General features: G+C 44.1%; 1 protein-coding gene across 5 annotated transcripts in view; it reads left to right on the top strand.

Annotated features, from left to right (window-relative positions):
• The window catches only part of MCF2L (MCF.2 cell line derived transforming sequence like), a 157,654-nt gene that overhangs the window by 124,865 nt on the left and 8,806 nt on the right, over window positions 1–23,983 (top strand). For 4 of the 5 annotated variants that reach the window (XM_014527886.2, XM_006017241.3, XM_006017242.3 and 1 more), the window contains exons 17-27: window positions 3,157–3,272; window positions 7,268–7,337; window positions 9,862–9,954; window positions 10,069–10,161; window positions 13,189–13,314; window positions 14,744–14,965; window positions 17,091–17,183; window positions 19,597–19,675; window positions 19,825–19,891; window positions 20,551–20,657; window positions 22,661–22,717. In XM_014527886.2, coding sequence (XP_014383372.1) covers window positions 3,157–3,272; window positions 7,268–7,337; window positions 9,862–9,954; window positions 10,069–10,161; window positions 13,189–13,314; window positions 14,744–14,965; window positions 17,091–17,183; window positions 19,597–19,675; window positions 19,825–19,891; window positions 20,551–20,657; window positions 22,661–22,717 — 1,123 coding nt within the window. The remainder of the gene's footprint in view (window positions 1–3,156; window positions 3,273–7,267; window positions 7,338–9,861; window positions 9,955–10,068; window positions 10,162–13,188; window positions 13,315–14,743; window positions 14,966–17,090; window positions 17,184–19,596; window positions 19,676–19,824; window positions 19,892–20,550; window positions 20,658–22,660; window positions 22,718–23,983) is intronic. The other variant, XM_014527887.2, reaches the window with a different exon arrangement.

Genomic DNA, 23,983 nt, shown 5'->3' on the forward strand with positions numbered 1-23,983 from the left:
CATCTTCTCAATTCAGTGAGTCTTTGGTGGAGAAACCTGTTGGCTATCATATCACGGAATATCCAGATGAGTTCATTATTAGTGATATTTGTTCTCCAATCTACTTTAAAATAAATTCTTCCTTTGTCATCAGCATAATGTTGAAAATCAAGTTCACACCACTTGATCGCTTCATCTAATGCCTGTGTTTAAAAAGAGCCAGAAGGAGGACTAAACCTATTAAAAGGAGGTTTGGAGGTGGAGAGCAGAACCGTTTGCTGCTTTTTCTGGGTGTACCTCTTCAAGAAGGATTTGTATCATTCTAATTAATTGTCCTGAATCCCTGGCCCAAGTCTTTCAGGAAACAGATGTCTCTTCATCAACAGTGTCAAATGCTATGCAGAGGTCTAGGCAGATGAGGACTGATCTGCTTTATATCAGATCATCCATCTGTACCACTAAAGTAGTTTCAGTCCTGTTTCTCAGACCAAATCCAGCCTGTGCTTTCTTTGAAGTAGTAACTTAAATTTGATTATCTCAATTTTAGTCTTTGTCTACCTTGGTGAGATTGCTTTGAAATGGAGAGGAAGGCTTGATTTATGAGTAGTTTTACACTGATTAATATTGAAGGTGCATTTCTTTGTTGGTTGGCTGCACTATTGCCTATTTAAAAGGGAAAAGAGTCCTTCTCTGAATGATGTATTGACTGTTTCAAGCAGTAGGAATACTGGCTGTGTTCACAACCTCCCTACATAAGCAAGAAAAGGCACAGATCAAATTTAGAAGTCTTGAAATTAGGGACCTATCAAATTCATGGCAGAAGTGGGGTGCACCATGGCTCCTTTAATCCTGCAGTTTCCCATACACCCTCCCCCCGACTCTCTCTCTCTCTCTCTCTCATTGGTGAAGGGGCCCCGTTTGCAGCTCGCGCCTGATCAGTGAGGAGGCGAAAACTATGGTTTTAAACATGGTGCCTTTTTTGGCTCCCGTCACTGGCTGAGGGGCCCCAGATGGCCCTGCTGTTTGTTTCTGACTGGCAGGGAGGTAAAAATGGCACCATGTTTAAAACCATGGTTTTAGCTTCCCTGCTGATCAGGAGGAAGTGGCAGGGACTTCTGGGGAGGGGAGGGGGGAGCAAGGGGCAAGGGGCACATGTGGGAACCTACAAGATTAAAGGAGCCACCATACATTCTACTGCACATGTGGGAACATACAAGATTAAAGGAGCCACCATACATTCTACTTCTGCCATGCATTTGGCATGTCCCTACTTGAAATGTAACTCCATTATGGTGTCCAGAACTTATTGGGACTGCTGTTTTTAAGTGGGCTTCCCAAATATACAAGACCTCTACAAAATGGAATGATTAGTTCTTTGTGGTGCTTGGTCCATGGCTCTAATGCGTCTTATAGGCACTCAGGTTTGATGAAGCATTTTATTCCAGAGGAAAGGGATTGGTCAGCTTCAACAGAAGCTTATTGGAAAGGTCTTCTTGGCAATGGAATGCATTATCAGCATAGGCTTTGATGCATTCTTTGTTTCCTCCTGTCTCTGGCAGCCATTATCTTTCTACTACTAGTGCTTGAGTATCTGTTCTCTCTCTCCATCCAGTGCCAGGTGTTATAAAACCAAGGAGACCCATGCATGTTGTGTGTGTGGTGGGGGGACAGAGGCTATCTGGAGTCAGTGTTAATGATTGGGACTAGTGTACAATGATGATGGTCCACCAGATTATTTACTCTTCATCCTGTAGGTGGAGCACTGCTGTTAGTAAATGGGCTGTGGCATTTTTTTGGGGTCTGAATTTCTTGCAAAGGAATTGGGAATGTTAATCTTGTTGCCTTGGACCTGGAAGGTCTCTGACTACTGCCTAAATGCATTCTGTCCAAAATAGCAGTTTGGAATGTCCTCAATCTTGACACTTAGGACGAAAATCAAGTCCAGGGTATGAAAGCCGTAGGGGAAGGCATGTGAGGATATATATGTTTAATCTCCTGGGACAAATCTGGGTACTTTACCACCATTTCCAAGAATGTATAGATAAGCTCCTTTTATGAATCCTCTAGTCTTCAAATGAGCCTGAAATCGGATAATTAGTTACTATTAAATGAATACATTCAGATGGATATATTTACCTGAGGGATGTCTCTTGAAGTAGGTATTTGCAGCAAGATGAATTCAGAGCTGCCTTACTCCTTTTCCTGTTATGGTCTGAGGAGCAGACATTTTCAATAGTTTATCCTTAAAACTACAAGTTCTGACGAGTTCTTGGTACACAAAAGCCTTGGTTTTTCTATATATAATCTATCTGGAAATCACTATGCTGGGACACTGTCCAGTGTTCCCAGGACTAGTGACAAGTCATAGTGATCTAAACCCCTTATATAAATTCTCCCTTCCTGATTTATGCCATGTTCACTGGCCAGAAAATCTGTCCCAGTATGCCTAATTGGGAATGTCTGAATCTGATGCACTTAAACTATTGTGTATATGCTACATGCCGAAAATGGGCTCTTCAGCATTTTTATTGCCTGCAGTAGTATATAGCTGTAGGTTAGTGTTCAGAGACGAATTGGTACTATAACTTACCCTACACGCCGAAAATGGGCTCTTCAGCATGACTTTTATTGCCTGCAGTAGTATATAGCTGTAGGTTAGTGTTCAGAGACGAATTGGTACTATAACTTACCCTACACGCCGAAAATGGGCTCTTCAGCATGACTTTTATTGCCTGCAGTAGTATATAGCTGTAGGTTAGTGTTCAGAGACGAATTGGTACTATAACTTACCTTTCAGAGTATAACCTGGAATTTTAGCTTTGAAACTCAGAGCTTAAATGTACAAACATTTTTAAATCTCAAATTCTCTGAATTAAATAAGGCAGGAATTATATTAACATTAGTCTGGATATTGGGATTCTATAAACTGCTGCTTGCTTATTTTTCTACAGCATTCAGTATTTTTTCAAATTTTCTCTTTAAATGGGTATATGCATCCTGCTTAGATTTTACTTAAGTGGTAGTAAAAAGAGAGGTGCTTTTAAGGTTGACTATTTTATCATTTATTTTGAAATCTTGCTTTGCTGTTTATAAGCAGCTAACAGGTTGACTTTTGTAAGGGTCATAGGTGTTGGAACTAAATTAAGCTACTTAATCTTCCTTTTTCATGTGTCATAGGGGTATGCTGCTGAGATGGACAACCCCTTAATGACGCATCTCATGTCACCAGGGCTGCAAAATAAGAAGGATATTTTGTTTGGGAACATGGAGGAAATTTATCACTTTCACAACAGGTTAGGCAGTCATGTTCAATTAAAAAAAAAAAAGCAGTGTGCTGGTAGGCAAGGTTGAATGTTTTAAACTGCTTATGAAAAACTTTAATACCATGGACAGACATGCATTTGGATCACTCTGAATCCCAGTGTGTTCCAATTTAGGCTCCATGTGTAACCCCACCCTCTCTCCTGCAGCACTTCAAAATGTCTGTGAAGACATACAGGCTAGGGACAGGAGTTGAACATAAACCAGTTTAAGTGATCAGAAACTAGTTTAAACCTGTAACAGAACCAGAAGTCCAGTGCATGTAAACCAGTTTCAAAATGTCTGAAACTAGTTTAAGATAAACCTGGTTGAATGTAGTATCAGACTTAACTAATTTAGGTCAAACTGGTTCATGGAACTTCTGTCTCATGTCCCTTCCTGGCTCAAGTTAAATCACATTCCCCCAGCATCACGGGATGCTTTGCAGTCCTGGGCTGGGCTGTGCTGTCTGCTCAAGCAGAGAAGGGTTGGCCCCACCTTTCTGCCCTCTAGCCGGAGCAGTGAGGGCTGGATGACAAGGGGAGTGGGGTGGGAAACCCAGCTGGGGACACAGCCCATCCATCTGGTGAAGGGGAGAGCAGCTCCTGCCAGAATTTTTCCTGCTGGAGTGGAGGGCACAGGGGACAGCAGGCTCAGGCAGAGGGGGATTAAACCCCCCACCTCCCCTCTCCCACCAGCATGGGACCCCCGCTAGGGTCTGCCCAGCTTTCCTCCCCTGCTCGTGGCTCAGTACAGCCTGGGATCCCCAGAACCACCCTCCTGGCCAGGGGGCAATCCTGCTGCACCGTCCCAGCCACTGGGGCACTGGTTTCGCTTGGGGTAGCCAAGAAGCAAAGGCCAGGTCAAGCAGAGGGAGGGAGGGAGGGGAGCAAAACTGGCCCCAAACCCAGGTGGGAGCATGCACAGAGGGATTGCAGTAGTAGCAGCTCCATCCTGGATGTGTACCCTGCTGTGCAGAGGGACCCAGGCTTTTGGAAAAGGGGCTCATCCCTGCCCTGCTTGGTGATGATCATTTCAGTCTGGTGCCAGTGGAACTTGAGCCACCAGAGCAGCTGGTTTCAGAGGAAGACCTGGGCATGGAGCCTCGTGGCAGAGCCAGCCACTCTGAGGGTGCCAGGCCTGTAGAGGTTGGCCACCGGGTAGGTGCCGCCTGTGCTGGCCCACGCCACCAAACTGCAGCTGGTTGCTAGGCAGGCAGCAGCATCAGTGGGGAAGCTACCTGGGTGCAGAATGGAGCTGCAGGGTGCCTGGTACATGAGGCCATGCTATGATGCCGCCACCACCAGGTAGGGGAAGAGCAAGCAGGGTGTGCCTAGCTCAGCACCTGGGGGGATGGCAGGTAGTAGCACTCAGGGCTGAAGCTGTGCAGTGAGTACCATGCAGAACAGAGCGCGGAGGGATTGTGGCGGCAGCAGCTCCATTCTGGATGTGAGCCCTGCCAAGCAGAGGGACCCAGGCTGCTGGAGGGAGGGGTGGGGGGTAGGGAAGGGGCTTGAGTGTGTGTTTGCGCTAGCCTGGGGCAGGGCAGAGCTGAGCCGAGCATGCAGCTGGGCAGTGCCCGGATTGACCCCTGGCCCCTGCAGTGGCACGTATGGCATGGGCTCACCCCAGCAGCACCTGGACAAGGGCACCAAGAAGCCAAGTGGCTCAATGCTGGAGGCTGAGCCAAACCAAGCACCAAGCTCCTTCATGGGCTCTAAGGCAGATGGGCACAAGGGCTCCCTGGGCAGTGAGGAGGAGCTGGCCAAGCCTGCTGCCACTGCACAGTACTTGCTGGATGGCCTCATCCCCAAGCGCTACTATCTACCATCCCCTGGGCCACCGGGTGCTGAGCTGGGTAAGCTCCGCTCACTCTTCGCCTGCTCAAAGCCAACACTGGTACAGCATGGCCCTGTGTACCAGGTGCCCAGCGCACGGCACTATCCCTATGGCTCACTGCTGCACCCAGGTAGCTTCCCTGCTGCCACCACCATCTGTCCACCTGCCAGCCAGCCACAGTTTGGCATTGCAGGTGGTGCCTACCAGTACAGTCATGGCAGACCCCCTGGTGGCCAGTGCCTGCAGCAGGCTGGGTGCCCTCGGCATGGCTGGCTCAGCCATGGGGCTCCATGCCCAGATCTTCCTCTGCAACTGGCCACTCTGGCTCAAGTTCCACCAGCACCAGACCAAGATGATCATCACCAAGCAGGGCAGGTAGGATCCCCTTCCCTGCCCCCCAGCCTGGGGTCCCTGTACTCAATGGGGCTCACATCCAGGGTGGAGCTGCCACCACTGCCGCGATCCCTCAGTGCTCTGCTCTGTGCATGTCCCCACCTGGGCTTGAGGCCAGTTTTGCCCTCCCCCTCCCCTCCCTCTCCCTGATTTGGCCTGTGTTCCTGGGCTGCCCCAAATGAAACCCCTGCCCTGGAGTCTGGGAAGGCACAGTGGGATCACCCCCTGGCTGGGAGGGGGGCTCTGGGAGTGCCAGGGTGTGCTGAGCCACAAGCAGGGAGTAAAAGCTGGGTAGACCCTGGCTGGGGTCCTGTGAAAGTGGGAGAAGGGAGGCAGGTGAGTTTAATCCCACTCTCTCCCCACCCTTCACCTGAGGCACTGCCTGGGCTGCCAGTTGGCCATACCCCCCACCGCTTGGGGACAAGCCTGGCAAGGGCTGCTTCCCCCTCCAGGCATGCCCTGCCTAGAGTCCCTGCAGGCCAGGGTGGGGGTTATAGCCCCTCCCCAATTATATTCAGCCTGCTGGGGCCTGGCTGCACTTCCCCTTCCAGCCACTGCCAAAGGGAAGAGAGGACTCACTCTAGTGCCCACCAGCTTCTAGCCTGCCACTGGAGGCACGTGGCTGTATTTCCGGAATCAAAAGTGAATGTTTATTCACTTGCTTGCAAATTAAATCTACACAGTTTAGACTAACCTGCAAAGATTGAATCAATTCAGGCTTGGGCTTTTTGAATGTCTGTACTTAGCCACAGAGGCACTGGCAGGAATCCCTGCATGCCTCTCGATTGCCAGTGTCCAGAGGTTGTCAGGGACATCCCTTATTGACTGTCCAGCCCCAAAAGTGGAGCTACTATAATGCCGTACTAATAGGAAAGAAGAAAAGAGCTTTTCTTTAAAGGAAGTTGGACATCTCCCTACATTTTAAAATCTTTCCCTCACTTCAGATAGAAAGGAAAACCAGAATTTGTATCACCTGCTATAACCATCTTATTCCACGTTTTAGTATTCTTATATGCCATATTCTGTCAGAGCCTGCTGATTTTTACTACACTCAGGTAAATTATCCTCTCCCAGAAGTCTGAAGTGGTGCCAACTGTTTGGCAGATGCTTCTAGCCAGATTTGGAGCTTAACAGTGTAAGCCTTAAAAGGAAAAATAGAAGTATAATTTTAAAAATGTTAGGCACAATAAGCAGTTGTATTCATTATTTGGATACGACTAGACAGCAGGATTTGGCTCAAAACTTTTAAAGGACCATTATCAACTTTTAAGTGACTCATTTTTTAAAATTAAAATATATTTTGAATGTAATGCCCTTGAGCCCACCTCACATCTTATGTAGTTTTACAAATCCTTTTAAAAAATATATTTCTTTAAATTTTTTTTTTCTTTTTGGACAAAAGAGCCACACAAACAACAAAAAAATAGGCCTGCATTGGCCATATAGTACAAATGGCTTCATACAAAATATTGCCCAATGTACAAAATGTAGATAAACCTAAAGATTTATTTTTCTTAATTTCTTTGAGATTTTGTAATAGTGATACATCCACCAGAAAAATGCATTTTAAGTTAATGCAAATGGCTTAGTAGAAATATGTTGCTTTTTACATAACAAATTTGCATGTTTATATTTACATGTTTATAAAGTGTATTGTTCCTAAAGTCTAGAAAATGAATGCAAAGTACATGAACACCAAATGTAACTATATTCGTGTAGGCTATTTTATCATATGGTATCCTAAAATCTTTTGTAGAATATTTGTGAGAGAACTGGAAAATTACATAGAATACCCTGAGCTGGTAGGAAGATGTTTTCTGGAAAGGGTATGTATCAAAAATACTGTAACAGAATGGTTTTTGTTAAGTGTCCATAGTGTCTTACTATGTAATGGCAACTGTTTGAATTAGGTGGAGTTATAGCTAGCACTCTGATTACATCTTTATGCAACAGTTGTCTGCAGTTCCCTTTCCTTTAGTTAGAGTACCAAAGGAATCCAAACAGAAGACATTTTAATTAACTTATTTGCAACTGTCTGGGGAAAAATAATTTGTTTGCTGAATTATCTTTGTCTTATCTGTGTACTGAAAAAGAAAGTGTTTTACGAATGTCTCCATTACAATCACTGATGGTATGTACAACCATTCTATTTAAATCAAAATGCCCAATCATGCAGTTGTTCACAGGGCTTAAATTGCTTTAAAAAAAAAAAAAAAAAAGTGGCAGACCTGAGCTAGTTGACCTCAGGAGGGTGAATTAACTTTAGATCAATAAAAGGTTAACCCAGTCTAGCAAATGCCTGGAGATGGCAGGGTGTTCACAGCATAGCCCTGGAGCTGGGAGAGCCCAGGCACTCGCCCTAGGCATGCTGGTGAGTTTCTGTGCCCTCTCCCCGCTGCAATCCTGACCTGGCTATTTTTAGCCCCTCCAACTATTGCCACTGAACCCACAATCCCCCTCCTGTTCCCCCCAGACCAGCCAGCCCTTCCTCCCACTCCAAGTTACTTACCTTGGGCTGCTTGTGCTGTTTCCAGCAGCAGCCAACACCTGCAAGTAATGCTTCAAATTTAGGTTTAGGCAGCTTCAAGTTAACTGCCTAAACCAATGCAGCAAATGCTTGTACATACCCTTAGATATGTCCTCAGTCGCATCAAATCAATATGCTTGGGTGACTTCAGTCATGTTTTGTAAACTTTTTTAAAAAAATGCTTTAATTTAAGGTGCTCATCTCAACATAACCTTGTGAAAACCTCCAGTCATTGTAATAAACTAATAATTTTATTTAGACTATTTAAATTGCCATTCACTGTTTGAATGGATAAACATGGATTGTTGGATGAAATCAAAAGCAATTCGTTGTGGCCTTTTTATGTCACTTGTCATTCCCGAATGTCATGGAATTCAGCATTAATTACCACCAACAGGCACAAGTCCATTGTTGTTAGAATGCCTGTACCTAGGCCAAGATTAAAATTGATCCATTGTCTTCTCTCACAAGTTATACTTCATCAGGCATATCAAGTTTTTGAATACTTTATTTTATGTAAATGAGGACAAATCCCCTTTTTAAAATATAAGCAAAATACTGCAATTGAGAAGTCAAAACAAAATGACGAGTTAGCTGCTCTACTTACTAAAGACTTGAAATGCTCAGTGAAGTGTCATCTGTAAACATTTTCAAGGCTGTAGAGCAATTAACACTGAAATTATTGCAATTATAAATGTGAAATGAAGCAGATTGCTCCCAAATGAGTGTATTGGCCTCCATAAGTATTAATTTATTCTTTAAAAAATAATGCCCAGCCTTTATAATATACAACAATATACAAGTAATGCTTGTATAAAAACTGACTTATTCCCAATGTTAAAGCTTAATTTTTTTAGTTGCTTGCAGGAAGGAAACTGAGCTATGTCAACAGGGAAAATGGGAAGGGTGGCCAAGGAAGGCAAAATTGTAGTCAAGGTGTAGAACTGACAACTACTGCACAAATGATTGTAAACTTTATTTAGCATAAGATTCTTGAGTATGCCCCATCATGTTCACAACCCATGTTTTGTGACCTGTGATGAATCTCTAGTGTGTATATGTGTGATGTTTTTATTTAGCAGGTGAAATTTGCCACCATGAACACCAGCATAAAACTTGGGCAGCATTTGATTTTAGTCCTTAGGCTGTAAGGGGTTAGTAAAAGTTTGTCATGGACAAGTCATCAATAGTTTTTAGACCTGAACGCAGCTGCAGGCATTAGCATCTGTCACCAAAAGAGCATCCAGCTATTTTATTTCAAGTTTTATGATTTGTGATTGACTATTATGCTGTTTGGTTTTTTTTTTTCCATTTTACTGATTAGAAGACTTGTAAATGTGAAATATACATGTTTATAAGATGTTTTACTGTTGCATTGAAATAAGAATTATGGGGGGGGCAGTTATTCTGTCAATACTACAATGCAATGTGCAAATAAACAAGAATATCCATTAAGTGGTTAGGAAGGATATAGATCAGCTTCTGAGTATGAAGTACCCATCCTCTGATCTTTGTGTGAGAGAGGATATTTTATACCCATAAGCTTGTCTATATCATTTCTAACTATACAGTTGGTTCAATCAAAGATATCTCACATACATCCTTGCCTCTTGCTTTTTTCCTTGACCATCAAGGCAACATCACCCCAACCCGACTATTACAATGACAACATTTTTGAACAATCAAACTTCGACAGTAAGACTTCAGAAAATCTTCATCCTGATTTTCTTATAGTTTTAAATGCAGGCCTTAAAAATTTGTCAGATTTTTAACTAAGATTTCACTCACTTGAATTAACAAGCCTTTTTTCTCACCAAATTCAGATGGAAGATTTCCAGATTTATGAAAAATATTGTCAAAATAAGCCCCGATCTGAAAGTTTGTGGAGGCAGTTTTCAGATTCAGTATTTTTTCAGGTATGCCTGTTTTACAAAAATAAATATTTTAAGGAAATAAACTGACATATTTTTGTAGCTTGGTAGCTGAAAGGTTTCTAATTAAGTACTAATTGCATGCTACTTTCATCGTAGGAATGTCAGAGGAAACTTGATCACAAGCTGAGTTTGGATTCATACTTACTGAAGCCTGTTCAAAGAATAACCAAATATCAGTTACTGCTAAAGGTATGGGTTGCAGAATGAGATGTTGGTTGTAGCCGTGTTGGTCTAAGGATGTAGGCAAACAAGATTCTTTGGGTGAATCTCATATCTTTTATTAAACCAACTAAAATAGTTGGAAAATGTCGTCTTTGCAATCTTTCGGGTACAAACACCCTTCTTCAGGCAGAGGGGGCATTCCCTCTGCCTAAAGAAGGATGTTTGTACCCGAAAGCTTGCAAAGACGACATTTTCCAACTATTTTAGTTGGTTTAATAAAAGATATGAGATTCACCCAAAGAATCTTGTCTGTCTGGGTTGCAGAATTATATTAATGTGTGCTTATTGATGCAGTTCTTTTAAAAAAAAAAAAAAAGTATATCACATTTTAAATTGTAAATCACATGTCCCATGCTACCTGAATTAAGCCCCTAAAATGCCAGAAGTAAGGATACATACAGACTTACAACTCCAGGGAGAGCTTATCTTGCCAGCACCTTTTCAGTTCTCTTGTCGTCTTACTTCTAAAAGCTACAAATAAACTGATGTTGCTATATATAATACCTGTTTAACAATTCTTTTGCCTTTATGCTTTTTCTGTGTAGAGTGAGAGAAGAGGACTAGGAAAACAGCTGCCAGGAAAACTTCCTGGGAAGGAGTACCAGATGTTAGTACTGTGTGTTAGCTGACAATCATGATTTCAGGCACCTGCAAGCATGCATGTAGTTAGCAAATGTCACTGTAGGTAATCAAGCCAATGCTACTTTAGCTCTCCAAGACGGGTGAGGGCTCCAGGAACTATTTTGCCTGAATGGAATGCTTTTTAGCTAACTGCACTGTATGTGTTTAGAAAGATGCATGCCTTTTTTTAAGCTATAGTATAAATATGCAAAAGATTTAATAGATCTGATTAATAGGTCACCTCTTGGTCTTGCCTCTTGCATAATTTCTGGACCGTCATGGCTGCTACAACACTAACACTATCAAAGTTTAAAAAAAAAAAAAGCCTGAAAGTACAGCACTTTATAAAAATAGCCAAAGAGCATTGAATAAATAGCTGAATATATTACTCCACATTAGCAGATATTCAAACTGTATTTTCCTTGCATATAACTTATTTGTTCTGAGAACTGCTTAACACACAGAAATTGAATTTCAGAATTCTTTTTTTAAATGTATAGTTCAACTATTTAAAAGTTGCTGTGAATCAAGTATACCTGTGACGCACTGCATTAACATTAATGGAGCTACAGCAATTGAATGAATGAATAGAATTGGATGAATATTCCCCTTATCTTAAAATAATTAAAAGAGAAAACAGCATCTAGTGGTTTTGTATCTCTCCAGAAATGTCCTTTAGTTTCTGCAATCCAATCTGCATGGGTGAGTGCCAGTTTCCATGTGATCTCCTTCTGAAGTCAGTGGGATGTCATGTGAGTTCAGAAGTATGCTGGTACAGATCAGATTGCAGGATCAGGGCTATCCAATTGAGAAAATAATCTTAATTTAGAATATAAACTTTTGAGGAAGGAATGTAGTCTTACGTATTTGGATGGTACTCCGTGTGATAGGTACCTCTCACATAAGCTTTCTCTCCATCTCTGGGGCCTTAAATGTTTCTGTAATTCAAACAATGAAAAGTAACATAACAAGGAAGCAAAAAATACGAATTTTTGCAATTTTTTCAACTTTCTTTCACTGTTGTGATAATATATATTAGCAGGATTAGACCTATAAGTACAGTCTGGCTGAAATAGCAGGCCCAGCTTAATAATATTGTGACCCGATTTATGGTGGGGGCCGTCATTTTCATGCCCAGATTGTGGCACCCCCCTCAACCTCCTGGCTGGCTGAGGGGGCAGGTTTAGAGCCAGGTTTAACTGCAGCAGCAGAGGCTTTTCCCTGGGCTTGGAAGCTGATGGCTCCCTCGGGCAGAAGGCTCTGGCATTGGGTAGAGGAGGGGCTGTTTGCTCCTCCAGGTGAGAAAACTGGGCCATGGAGTGGGGTTGGGGGTGCCTGGTGGCTGCCTTGGCAGACACCCCTGGCATCGGGTAGAGAAGGACCATCTGCCAAGGCAGCCCCCAGGTATACCCAACCCCTCCACACCCCACATTTCCCATGCAGAGGAGCAAAATGCCCCTCCCCTACCCATGCCCAAGCTCTCTCCTCCCCCTGTACCTTTTGTGATCCTCTTTCTACCCCCCCCCCCCCCCACCCTTTTGTGTCCCCTTTCCCCCCCCCCCCCCCCAAGCTTCTGGGCTGCTAGGCTTTTGCTGCTGAATGGGGAATGCTTTCCCTAGCCTGCAGCAGCTACCTTGTTGCAAAAAATGCCACAATATGGCCAGTTGCTGGGGAACTTGCTGTAACAACCCAGCAAGTGGCCATATCATGGCATTTCATTGCAAATGACATTTTTCATGAAAATCACTTTAATTTCATAATTTTCACCCAAAAAATGAAATGGCAACTTAAACCAGGCCCTAGTTATAAACTTAATTTCCTGGTGCTTATACACTTTAACTTACTAATGTTTATACTGTATGTTCTTTATGGGTGTGGATTGAAGCCAGTCATTAGAACAAGAGGAGTAGGACATGAAGTCCTCCGAAGGTATAGCTCTGTAAGTGAGTTACTGTTAGGTAGGGTACAGCACATCATTCTCTATTTTGAGGTAACTGCCAATAAACTTGATCTTACCCCCAAGGAAAATGCAAGGTAGTTTTACCCCCAGAGCGAAAGTAGGGCAAGCTCCCTTGTATTTACTTCAGGGTGAGAGCTTGCATGTGGGCAGATATAGTAGAGTAGCTAATATGCCATAAATTCATATTCTGGTTTACCTCGGGGAAACTTGCTCAGGGAACCATAACCCCAAGTCCCTACTGTATACTTAATCTGCCATTTCATGTGACTTTTTAGAATTTTTTTTCCTCTGGCCTCTTTTCCTCTGGTCTTTTCAAAACTGGCAAGATGGCATTTGTAACTGAAAGCTTCCCATGTGACCAGACAGATTTTGCTGTTTACAAAACTGAGCGTCCCATTATGTGTTTACCACAGGAAATGCTGAAGTACAGTAAAAACTGTGAAGGTGCTGAAGATCTGCAGGAGGCATTAACCTCTATACTAGGTATTCTCAAAGCAGTCAATGACTCCATGCACCAGATTGCCATTACTGGCTATGATGTAAGCAGTACGGTTTTTATTATTTCTAATGCTTTGTTATTTAATATTTACAGGGAGGGCTTTAAAGGGGGGGTATGGGATATAATGATGTGAATGGCATTTTACAACATTTTCATTTTAACATACTTGAACTGTGTGCCCTAGTAAGATTAAAGGGAAAACTCATGTCTTATATTTTTCACAAAGCCATATTGGTAAATACTGAAGAGTAAGAGGTCCTCTTTGTAGATCCTGCTTTTTTTTTTCTCCCCCCCTCTCCCCTAAGCTGCACAGTAAACCAGCAGCTCCTTTATTCCCCAATTTAAATCACAAACAGAAAAATAAGAAATTTTAAAAGCAGTGCTCCATTGAGTCTATTGCAATACCCTGTATGTTTTCATTGTAGCTGAACCATTGAAATAGAGGTTTAGATGAAAAGTGTGGTGCATTTTCTGGATAACTTCGAGTCCACATTGTTTTCTAATCTAATTCTCTTCAGTGTTTGTTGTCATACCTGGGTATGAGATATTACATGTGTTTTTGTTAATGTGAAAGTACGTACAATTTGGCAGTTTGTTTTTATTGAGAAGGTTTAATGTAATGTTTTAAATAAGAAGCAATGCTGCTGTCCCAGACTGATTCTGTCTTATTACTATTACTGTGGACCAGGGGTAGGCAGCCCCTGGCAAGGTTGTCAGAGAGTGGCACCCAAAGGCATTTTGCTTGGCATGTGCACCTCAGAGCAGACAGCAGGGAAGGGACCAGGGCTCTGATGCCACAACAAGGATTGGGCCCCTCATGGTTCCCCTGCCATCAGCCCCTGGCGCACCAACATCTTACAAGTTGAGGTTGCAGGTGTCTTCGGCACTCTGCCCAAAAACGTTGCCAACCCTTGCTTTGGACCATCTTACATACTGTAGCTTTGTGTAAAGTCTTGTCACTTGCACAATTAATGAACCAAATAAATTGTGTATAAGGGTACATTTTGAACTTGATTTTTTTAATTAACTATTTTTTTCTAATACCATTTTAAATAGAAATTCTTGGTTAAAGATATTTATACTGGAGGTTTCTGTTTCCGAGGAGAATTACTCCAAATATTTCTGGGCACACCTTCCCTTTTCTGGTCTGTCTATACAACTACCTGCTTCTTCTTAATTGCCACTCTGGTTCCTTATTAACACCATAGGACTGCAGGTGTGTGAGTGGCTTCATGGGCAATGCAGCAGGTATGCTCTGTAAGTAACCATTAATAAAAAAAAAAAATTAAAAAACAGTGACCCCCCCACCCTTTGGCAGTGCTACACAGTCAAATCCACCAATGTGAAAGGTTGCTTGGAAAAACAGCACTTCTTGGAAAGGCAAAGCTTTGCATTAGAATTGTAGTGTTCAGGTTGTTTGTGTCTCTTTAGAGTCTAAATCACTACCCTTTATTGGTTTTTTGTTTCAGGGAAACCTCAATGAACTGGGTAAGCTGTTAATGCAGGGATCTTTCAGTGTATGGACCGATCACAAAAAGGGCCACTCAAAGGTGAAGGATTTGGCACGATTCAAGCCAATGCAACGACACCTGTTTCTCCATGAGAAGGCAGTGTTGTTCTGCAAAAAGCGAGAAGAAAATGGAGAGGGATATGAAAAGGCACCTTCTTACAGTTATAAACATTCCTTGAATGTAAGCTATATTTAACAATCTCAGAACAAACCAAATAAAACAATACTAACGTTAAGTCATCAATAATACAGTAAATTACTTTTACCCACTGGTGATGGGTTATGACTATAACTTCACTTGCAGTCTCATATGGCCCATATATATTACTAGTAAATTGCCTGTCAAGAATGACAGGGAGTGGGGAGGGGATGGAGTGCTGTGTACCACCACCCTGTGCCGCTGCCACATCCCAGGAATGGGGGGGGAAAGCTTGCCCTCACTGCCGCCGCTTCACATCCAGCCAAGTGCCCACCCCCTCGCTCCACATCCGGCCCCTTCAATTCAAGGGAATTGAAAACAAAACAGAGAACATAATCATGCCATTGCACAAATCCCTGGTGTACCCGCATCTTGAATTCTGTATGCATTTCTGGTCCCCACATCTCAAAAAGGATGCAATGGAACTAGAAATGGTACAGAGAAGAGCAACTAAAGTGATCTGGAGCATGGAACAGTTGCCATACCAGGAGATACTGAAAAAGCTCTAGGACCCTTCAGTTTGGAAAGGAGAAGGTTGAGGGGGGAATACAACAGAGGTCTATAAAATCATGAAAGGTATGAACCAAGTGAATAGGAAATAGTTGTTCACCAAGTCCCTGAATGCTAAAACTAGGGGAAACCCATTCTTATTACTAGGTGACAGGTTTAAAATTAACAAGAGAAAGTACTTTTTTATGCAATGCACACTTAACTTGTGGAATTCATTGCCACAGGAATTGGTAGAGGCAGATAGCATGGCCAGGTTCAAAGAAGGGACTAGATAAATCCATTAGTGATAGATCTATTAATGGCTATTGAATAAAATGATTGGAGATGTTCCTTCTGGCATCTCTAAACCAAAAATGATGAATGCCTGGGAGAATGCCCATGGTCAGATGAGTCACTAACTGGCTGGAGGGATGTGGGCAATGGGGTTCCCCAGGGCTCAGTCCTCGGGCCTGCACTATTCAACATCTTCATCAGTGACTTGGGCGAGGGGGTAGAAAGCACCCTGTTCAAATTTGCAGATGACACTAAGATGTGGGGTGAAGTGGGTCCACTAGCAGGAAGGAACAGGCTGCAAGCGGACCTAGACAGGTTACAGAGGTGGGCCAATGAGAACAGGATGGGGTTCAACACTGACAAGTGCAGGGTAATGCACCTGGGGAGGAAGAACCAGGAGCATACCTACACACTGGGGAACTCCCTTCTCGCCAGTGTCGAGACAGAAAAGGATCTTGGAGTCGTCATTGATGCCACAATGAACATGGGCCGACAAAGTGGGGACGCGGTCCGGAAGGCCAACCACACCTTGTCATGCATTCACAGATGCATCTCAAGCAGGTCCAAGGAGGTGATCCTCCCCTTCTACGCGACACTGGTCAGGCCGCAGCTGGAGTACTGCATCCAGTTCTGGGCGCTGCACTTCAGGAGGGATGTGGCCAATATGGAGAGGGTCCAAAGGAGGGCCACGCGCATGATCAGGGGTCAGCAGTACAGGCCTTACAAGGAGAGGCTGAGCAACCTGAACCTGTTCAACCTTCAAAAGAGAAGGCTGAGGGGATCTAGTGACAGTCTACAAACTAGTTAAGAGGGACCAGCAGACATTGGGAGAGTCCCTGCTCCCCCGAGCAATCCCGGGACTTACAAGAAACAATGGACACAAGTTAGTGGAGGGTAGTTTCAGGCTAGACATTAGGAGGCGCTATTTCACTGTCAGGGTGGCTAGGACCTGGAACCAACTTCCAAAAGAAGTGGTGCTGGCTCCTCCCCTGGGGGTCTTTAAAAAAAGGCTGAACGAACATCTGGCCGGGGTCGTTTGACCCCAGTACTCTTTCCTGCCATGGCAGGGGGGCGGACTAGATGATCTCCTCAGGTCCCTTCCAACCCTACCCACTATGAAATATTGAATAGGGAATAGGTTAGTCTAGATGGCTCAAATTCAATGCACTTCCTCAATAGTATCCATCCCTGCACAGTTGGGGATGGGATACTGGATCAGACAGACCATTGGTCTCACCCAGTGTGGTACTTATGGTAATTTGACTTAATCTTCAGCTCCCACTGTTTCCTTAATATGTTAATTTCAGTTCATTCCATTTTTCAGATGACAGCTGTTGGCATAACAGAGAATGTTAAAGGTGATGCAAAGAAATTTGAAATCTGGTATAATGCCAGGGAAGAAGTTTACATCATACAGGTAATGGTGCTTTACTATATTTTTAGAATAAAGTAACTGAGTTTCAGATTTATTCTATGTAGTGGTAAATCTGAATTCTTGACACAGTCTTCTTACAGGGTTTGTCCGTGCTGCAGATGGCAGTCTAGTGCAGATACCTGAGACAAAGGGTAAATTAATCTGCCCTGAGCTCCAGGTTGCCACAGCTAGACTGCTACTGATACCTGAGTTAGCTCATTTGAGTATTTCTGTAGACTGCAGTGCAGTGTAATATAGCAATGCCCCTTATTATGTGTTGAAGTGATGGCATTCTTGATGTTGTTATAAAACCAAGCAATCTTTGACGTGCAAAAGTCACCGAACATAGTCTAAAAGGGGTTAGGAGTTGTAGGACTCTGCCTCAGTTATGAGACAGTAATGCTTTTCTTATGGCAGGTCAGAATCTAAGAGTGGCCAGAGTCTGTATGCAGCACCAGGACAGCCAAACTGACCACAAAAAAAAAAAATCTGGGGAAGTGTGTTCCCTGTTTGGACAGAGACCTCAGACCCTCAGAATTGTGCAAACTGTTACTTAGTTGAAGTCCACAGAGCTATGACAGCTTACCCACTGAGTGTAGTAAGAGTCACACAGCTGAAAGCTGTTTTTTCTTTCCTAAAATACACTTCCTATATTAGAGAAGTAGAGAATCTTCCTCTGATAAGATATCAAGAGTAAACTCATGACTTTTTCTACTTGATAAAGCATTTTGAGATGCAGTAGTATGAAACCCATTACACAGTTGCAACCCAGTAGTTTTGTGACCTGGCACCAGTGACGTTGACTGAAAAATGGAGTAAACCCTGTGCAAGAACTGATAGGTATTAGGGTTGTGTGAATCTTCGAGTGCTGATTCGATTTGGAGGAGATTCGGCCTGATTCAGTGCCCGAATCTCTGAATCTGAATCAAATCAGGGGACCAATAAAAAGGTCCGAATCGATTTTGAAGCTCTCCGAATCTTCGGAAGAGGCTCGGAGAGCTTCAGTGATTTGGGCAGTCCCCAACCGCTGCAGCAGAGAGCTGGAGCCAGACTTGGAGCTGATAAGTGGGCAGTGGGGGGGAACCATGGCAGACCTTTGCCAGACCCATCCCCTGCCTGCTCCCCCAGTCCCCCCACATGGTTGCCCTGCCTGCCCCAGCTACTGGCACTTTAAAAATAAGCCCCCACTCACTGGGTGCTGCTGGGCGGGGGCATGATCCGTGCTGTCCCTCCACCACTGTCCCATGCTGCATCAGTGGCTCTCCACAATCCCCCTTGGCTGCCCCATCCACCCCAGCTCCGGCCCTTTAAGGAAAAAAAATGAACAAACCCCCCCCCCGCCCTAGACTCACCAGCTCCTGCAGCAGCCTCAGGGTTTTGGGGGGCTCATGGAAGAGCCCCCTATGTGGCACAGGGCAACAGGGATCACCCCCCGCTGGGCAGGAACTGGTGAATGCAGAGTTTGGGTTTTTTGGGTTTTTTTTGGTTTTTAAAGGTTTAAAATTAAAGCCTTAAAGGGCCGGAGCTGGGGTGGGCAGGGCAGCCATGGGGATGGGGCTGGGACAGTGGTGGGGAGTCAGGGGGGCTCATGCAGAGCCCCACATGGAGCAGTGGGATGTAGCTAGGATCACCCCCTGCCCAGCAGCACCTGGTGAGTCAGGGCTTTTTTTTTTTCAAAGTGTCAAGCTGGGGCGGGCAGGGCAGCCATTGCGGGGCTGGGAGAGTGGGCGGGGGATGGGTCTGGATGATTTGGAGAGTCGGCAGCAGCTGACTCTCCAAATCGGATTCGGCTGAATCAATTTGGGACAGTAATTCAAATCACCAAATCGAATCGCTGTCCCCCGAATCTGAAGCGAATACTAGCCGCTTCGCACAGGCTAATATGCATCTTTAAAGTAACAAATCTGTGACTATAACAAGCACTGCTCAGGCATGTAAAGTTGCATAGATGACTGGTAGGGAGGGCATGGGGGGGCACATGCCCCCCACCCCCGACAGGGGCGTCCCCACCACCAGCAGCTTCTGCAGGTGTCCACCAGCCCCATTCCCACCACCGATGCTGCCGGCTTCTATGAGTGTCCCCCCAGACTCAGGAGGCACTAGTCATCCATGTAAAGTTGTGTGCGTCTTCAGGATCTTTATGATGAAAAAAATGATATCGCAGCACTTTGGAACTGTTTTGCCATAACAGAGCTCAAGTTAATTTTCTCATAGCTAACAAATTATTTTGTGACTGACAGTGCTGTAGTGTCCTCAGCCTAGCATAATGTTTAATAGTGAACTCCTGTTCACCCAAGACTTGAAGTAAAGTTGCTTTTGTTCCTCCTTCAGGGCTGTTCCTTGGTTGTTTTTGTTCATTGCAAGTAGGTGACAAGCATTTCATACTTGGTTACTGACTTTTGATTTTCTGTGATAGGCACCCACTCTTGAAATTAAAGCTACCTGGGTAAAGGAAATTAGAAAAGTGCTAACTAGTCAACTGCAGGCATACAGAGGTAAAACATTTATCTCTTTCCTTTTCCCATATATGCAGTGCAACTTTGTACTGGAAGCCTCTCCCTATCTACCCACTCTATATCAGTATTTTTAAAATCAAAAACTCTGAACAAATCATGTTGAAAGATCATTTTGTTCCTCTTTGCAGAAGCTAGTCAGCACAGAACATTAGAACAAACGCACAGTTTACCTCTTCCTGCTTCATCTTGTACAAGGTGGGTAAATATATTACCAAAACAACTTGGTAGGCTAATAGGGCATAATACATCAAGGTTACTACTAAGATTTCACTTCTTGGCCTCTTGAAGGCTCAGATCAAGTGGAGTACTTCTGTCCACGTGCTGCCTCTCTTCTTTTTTTCTCCTTCTTTGCCCCCCTCCTTTATAGTCACAGACAGTAGATTCAGACTACTTTGTGCCAAATTTTATAGCCATAGTATCCTTTTATAAAGCAACCTGCCCCTGCCTTGCTTTCTCTTGCATAATATTACAGGTGTGGCTATTTCATTAAACTGCCAAGAATATTAAAAGGTAGTATTCCTGTTGCCACTTCATATGCTGTCCTAGTGCATACATGCATTAGGGTTTGCCAAATATCATCCCATATCTATGTACCTCAACTCAAATGGGACTACCTCTGAACATCAGCTATTGAGGGAAGCTCATAGAAGGGTAGGCCTGATTTTTATTTATGCTTCCACCAGAATAAGTCCATAGTCCTTATGGTCTATATTTGTTCTCTAGCACTTAAGTGCAGGTTTGTTAGTCCAAGGGAGATTTGCCCTCTGACCCCAAGACAAATATTCATCAGCCCCATTCAGACTTCAACCCAGACCTACATAACACTTACTGACTTAATTTTTTCCATTGAATAGTCCTTCAAGGAATCAGACAAGAAACCTCAAAAAACTAGAAGAGAGGAAAACTTATCCTACGAGTCCAGAAGGTTATATAATGCCAAAGTATCCTGAGAAAGGCAAAGGTGAGCTGCACACAGTTTGGTTATCCCTGGGCAAACCAAAGATTACTGAGTGCAATGAAGGGTGGTCAGGGAAAATGGGAGGTAAAAGCATATTACTTCCTGTCACAAGACCTGCACCCATAGCAGACTAACTTCCCACATTTGATTTCCACTACCCCCTTCCCTCCCCACATGAATATTTTCTTCAGGTGGGCAACTGTCTTGATATTTCTTGTTCTGAAGAGTCCCTGTTTGACTTCTCCTATCTGACTTCTAGGCCACTATTCAAAGTGAAGGCCTGCAGAGTGGTCATATGCTGTTGTGTGTGTTCCCTATGTAATATATCCTTTCAATTTCTATTTCATTCTCAAAGTGCTGGTTCCCTGACACTGCTGTGGGTGACTTTTTTTCTTTTTCTTTTTTGCCTTGACCTTTTCACGTGCATCTCCCCTTTCCCTCTTTCCATCTTTCTTTCATACATGATACAGTTACTAGTCCTACCTCAGAATACTCTGCACTGTCAAAAAAGGGCTTTACTAACCTCAAAAGTCAGAAAGGTAAACTTTTTAACTAGTTAGATTCAGTTTCCTATTCAATGTTGTAATTGGCTTGTTGATTTGTGTGTGAGATGTAACATGTATATGTTTTTGTTTTTTTAATCTGGGTCTATAAATATACAGTGATATCTTGTTACTTTCCTAAAATCTTAAGTTGGTTTCTACCATCATAGGCCCCAGGGAAGGGACTTGGAGATGAGCAGTAAATGGTACAGAGCATCTCTAAACTCCTTTGCCTGTTGGAGGAGGGAATTGTAGGGTTTAGTGTCCTCCAGGATAGCAGAGTCATTAGAATAGTGAGGAGGAGTGCCAGATAAAGTGCCTATTCCCAGTCTGGAGTCCCTAAAAAGAGTTCAAGCTGCCCAATTCCAGTGGGAACTCTTAAGGGACTGCAGATATCTCACTGACCTCCTGTCGTAAGTAGTTAGCCATGTTAGTCTGAAGTCGGGCAAAAGTCATGGTGCAGTGATACCTTAGAGTAGTGGTTCTCAAGCCAGGTGCTGTAGCACCCCAGAGTGCTACAAACCCCTTTCAGGGATGCTGCAGTATGGGCACCGGTGCTGTGGCAGCAAGGTGAGACTGCCCCACATGTTTCCAGGTGCAACCAGATCAGAAAGGGCTGTGGCATGGGTGTACACTCCTGCCTTGAATTAAGATTATCTGATGAGCCTAAGCAGGCAGGAGATCTGGGTCCTGCTCCTGTCCATCCTGTTCTGCCCCACTCCCCCCACCATGCTTCTCCTGAAGAGGTGCCCAAGGCAGGTGGACCTGTCCCAGGGAGTCTTTGGGGGCGGGGGGGTTGAACTGGGAAGGCATGCTGGGCAGTTCCACCTCACTGAAGTGGCTGCAGCAGTGCCATCACCTCAGCTGGGAAGCACTAAGTTAAGATGAGACAGCCCAACAGTGGTTCTCAGCTGGGGTGAAGCCTATGTAAAAAAGTGATGGAGCAGTGCCCTGAATCAAAGAAGACATCCTGGCTTAGAAACTAATTGGTTCAGATGGATGTATGCTTTGGTAGGTGAGTGGTGCACCCTGCTTCAGCTAGTCTGCCACATGAAAGAATATTTAATAATCATAAACCAAGATTCTGTTAACAAAGCTTCTGTATTAACTTGCTGTTAATCACATGTGTAAAACAAAACTGCAAGGCAGAGCTTCTGTTAATATTATCTTTAAAGGAAGTGTGAATTCTTTTCTCTACAAGGAAATAAGATTTTTTTTTTCCGAAGGAGTTTTTAAAATTTTGTTCCGAAACAGGAGCTGTTGTGACTCAGATACTTTCTCCTGCCTGCTGCCTAATAAATGCTTCTGTAGTCCTTGCTTTGACTGATTCCTGCATTTCATTGCACCCTCTTAAAATATTTCTTTAAGAACTGGTTACCTTTGAGTTCTTCCTGGAGAGACTGTAGAGTAGTATATCTAAATAGATATGAGGTAGGCACTAATGTTCCATGCTTGCCTTGACAGAAACTTCAACTCCTGCTAAAAGCCAGACATTGCCAATGATCCTTCTAACAGGACCAGGTATTGCTATAGAGCTAGCTTTGCCAGATTAAAACTATTTTCATATAACGGCTATGTACAGATGGTCAGTTTCTACTGGAAGAATTGCTGTTCTCCTGGTAGAAATCATAAGTAGGCAGACGTTCAAATTTTTTTCTCCCAGAGCAAAACTGGCTGCTCTGGGACAAAAATAAATCAGGAACAACAAAAGGTGAAATTGTTCTTGGGGGAGTTTCTGCTAGGAAACTGAATGTCTGCACCTTTTTTCCAGCCTACCTCCTCCTGGAGACCTCTTGTTTGCACAACCAAGACATTTGCATGGGGGTAGCTGCTGCTCCCCCTTCCCATAGATCAGGAAGGGAAGGGAGGAGCAGCCATCAGCTGTTCCATGTCTGCTTCTCACACTGGAAACTGGTGTGAAAAGCAGGCAGACCAGCAGGGCAAAGCTTCTCTTTCCTTGGCTCCCAGGCACCAGGAGCTAGAAGCAGTGCTGATCCCTTCCAGCTTCCTCTTGCTCCTAAGGGACAGTCAGGATCATGAGGGGCTCTCCCTGGGGTAGCAGTGTGAGGTGTCCTGTTCACTATCTTTCCCCCATCTCCCAAGTCTGCTTCTCTCACCAGCATCCCATGTGTGTAGAGTGAACATGGGTTTGCCCCACTGCTCTGCCCCCTTGCCCCCTCCCCCCCTCCTCCTTGCACCAGGAGCAGAGTGCAGGGAGCAGCACTGCGAACCCGCTGCCTGCTTCTCACACTGGAGTCCCAAAGTGAGAAGCTGGTTGTGGGGTTAGGATTTGCCCCCTGCTCTCTCTGCTCTGCTCCCTGAGACAAAGTAGCAATGGTTCTGGTTGAAGGCTACTTTGGGAGGGGAGGAGCAGCCACCATGGCTCCCTGCTTCTTCCCCAAGCTGGGTACTGGCCAGCTGGGAGCTTCCCTCCCCTTCCCCACCCTGGGATCACCCTGGTGTTGGGAAGGAATAGGAAGCAGGAGACAGGGGGGGCAGCTGCAAATTGAATGTATGTACTGCTCCCTCTGATGGAAGGATATTTTTCAGTGGCAATTTCTCAGAAATTTCCACAAGTAGAAATGAAGGTCTGTTTGTGGCCAGTGTACCCAACATGTAAATTAAGTGTATTCTGGGTTTTTTGTAGTTCCTTGAGGAAATTTTGCATATAATTGTATCTGCATATGTAAAAATGTCCTTGCCAGTTTATTGCAAACTGGTTTAAAATAAATAATTCATTTTTTAGTAACTGACTAACAGCAACAAAAATAAATTGCAGTGATCAGA

This window comes from Alligator sinensis, unplaced genomic scaffold, assembly GCF_000455745.1.
Source record: "Alligator sinensis unplaced genomic scaffold, ASM45574v1 scaffold288_1, whole genome shotgun sequence".
In the NCBI taxonomy this organism is placed as follows: Eukaryota; Metazoa; Chordata; order Crocodylia; family Alligatoridae; genus Alligator; species Alligator sinensis.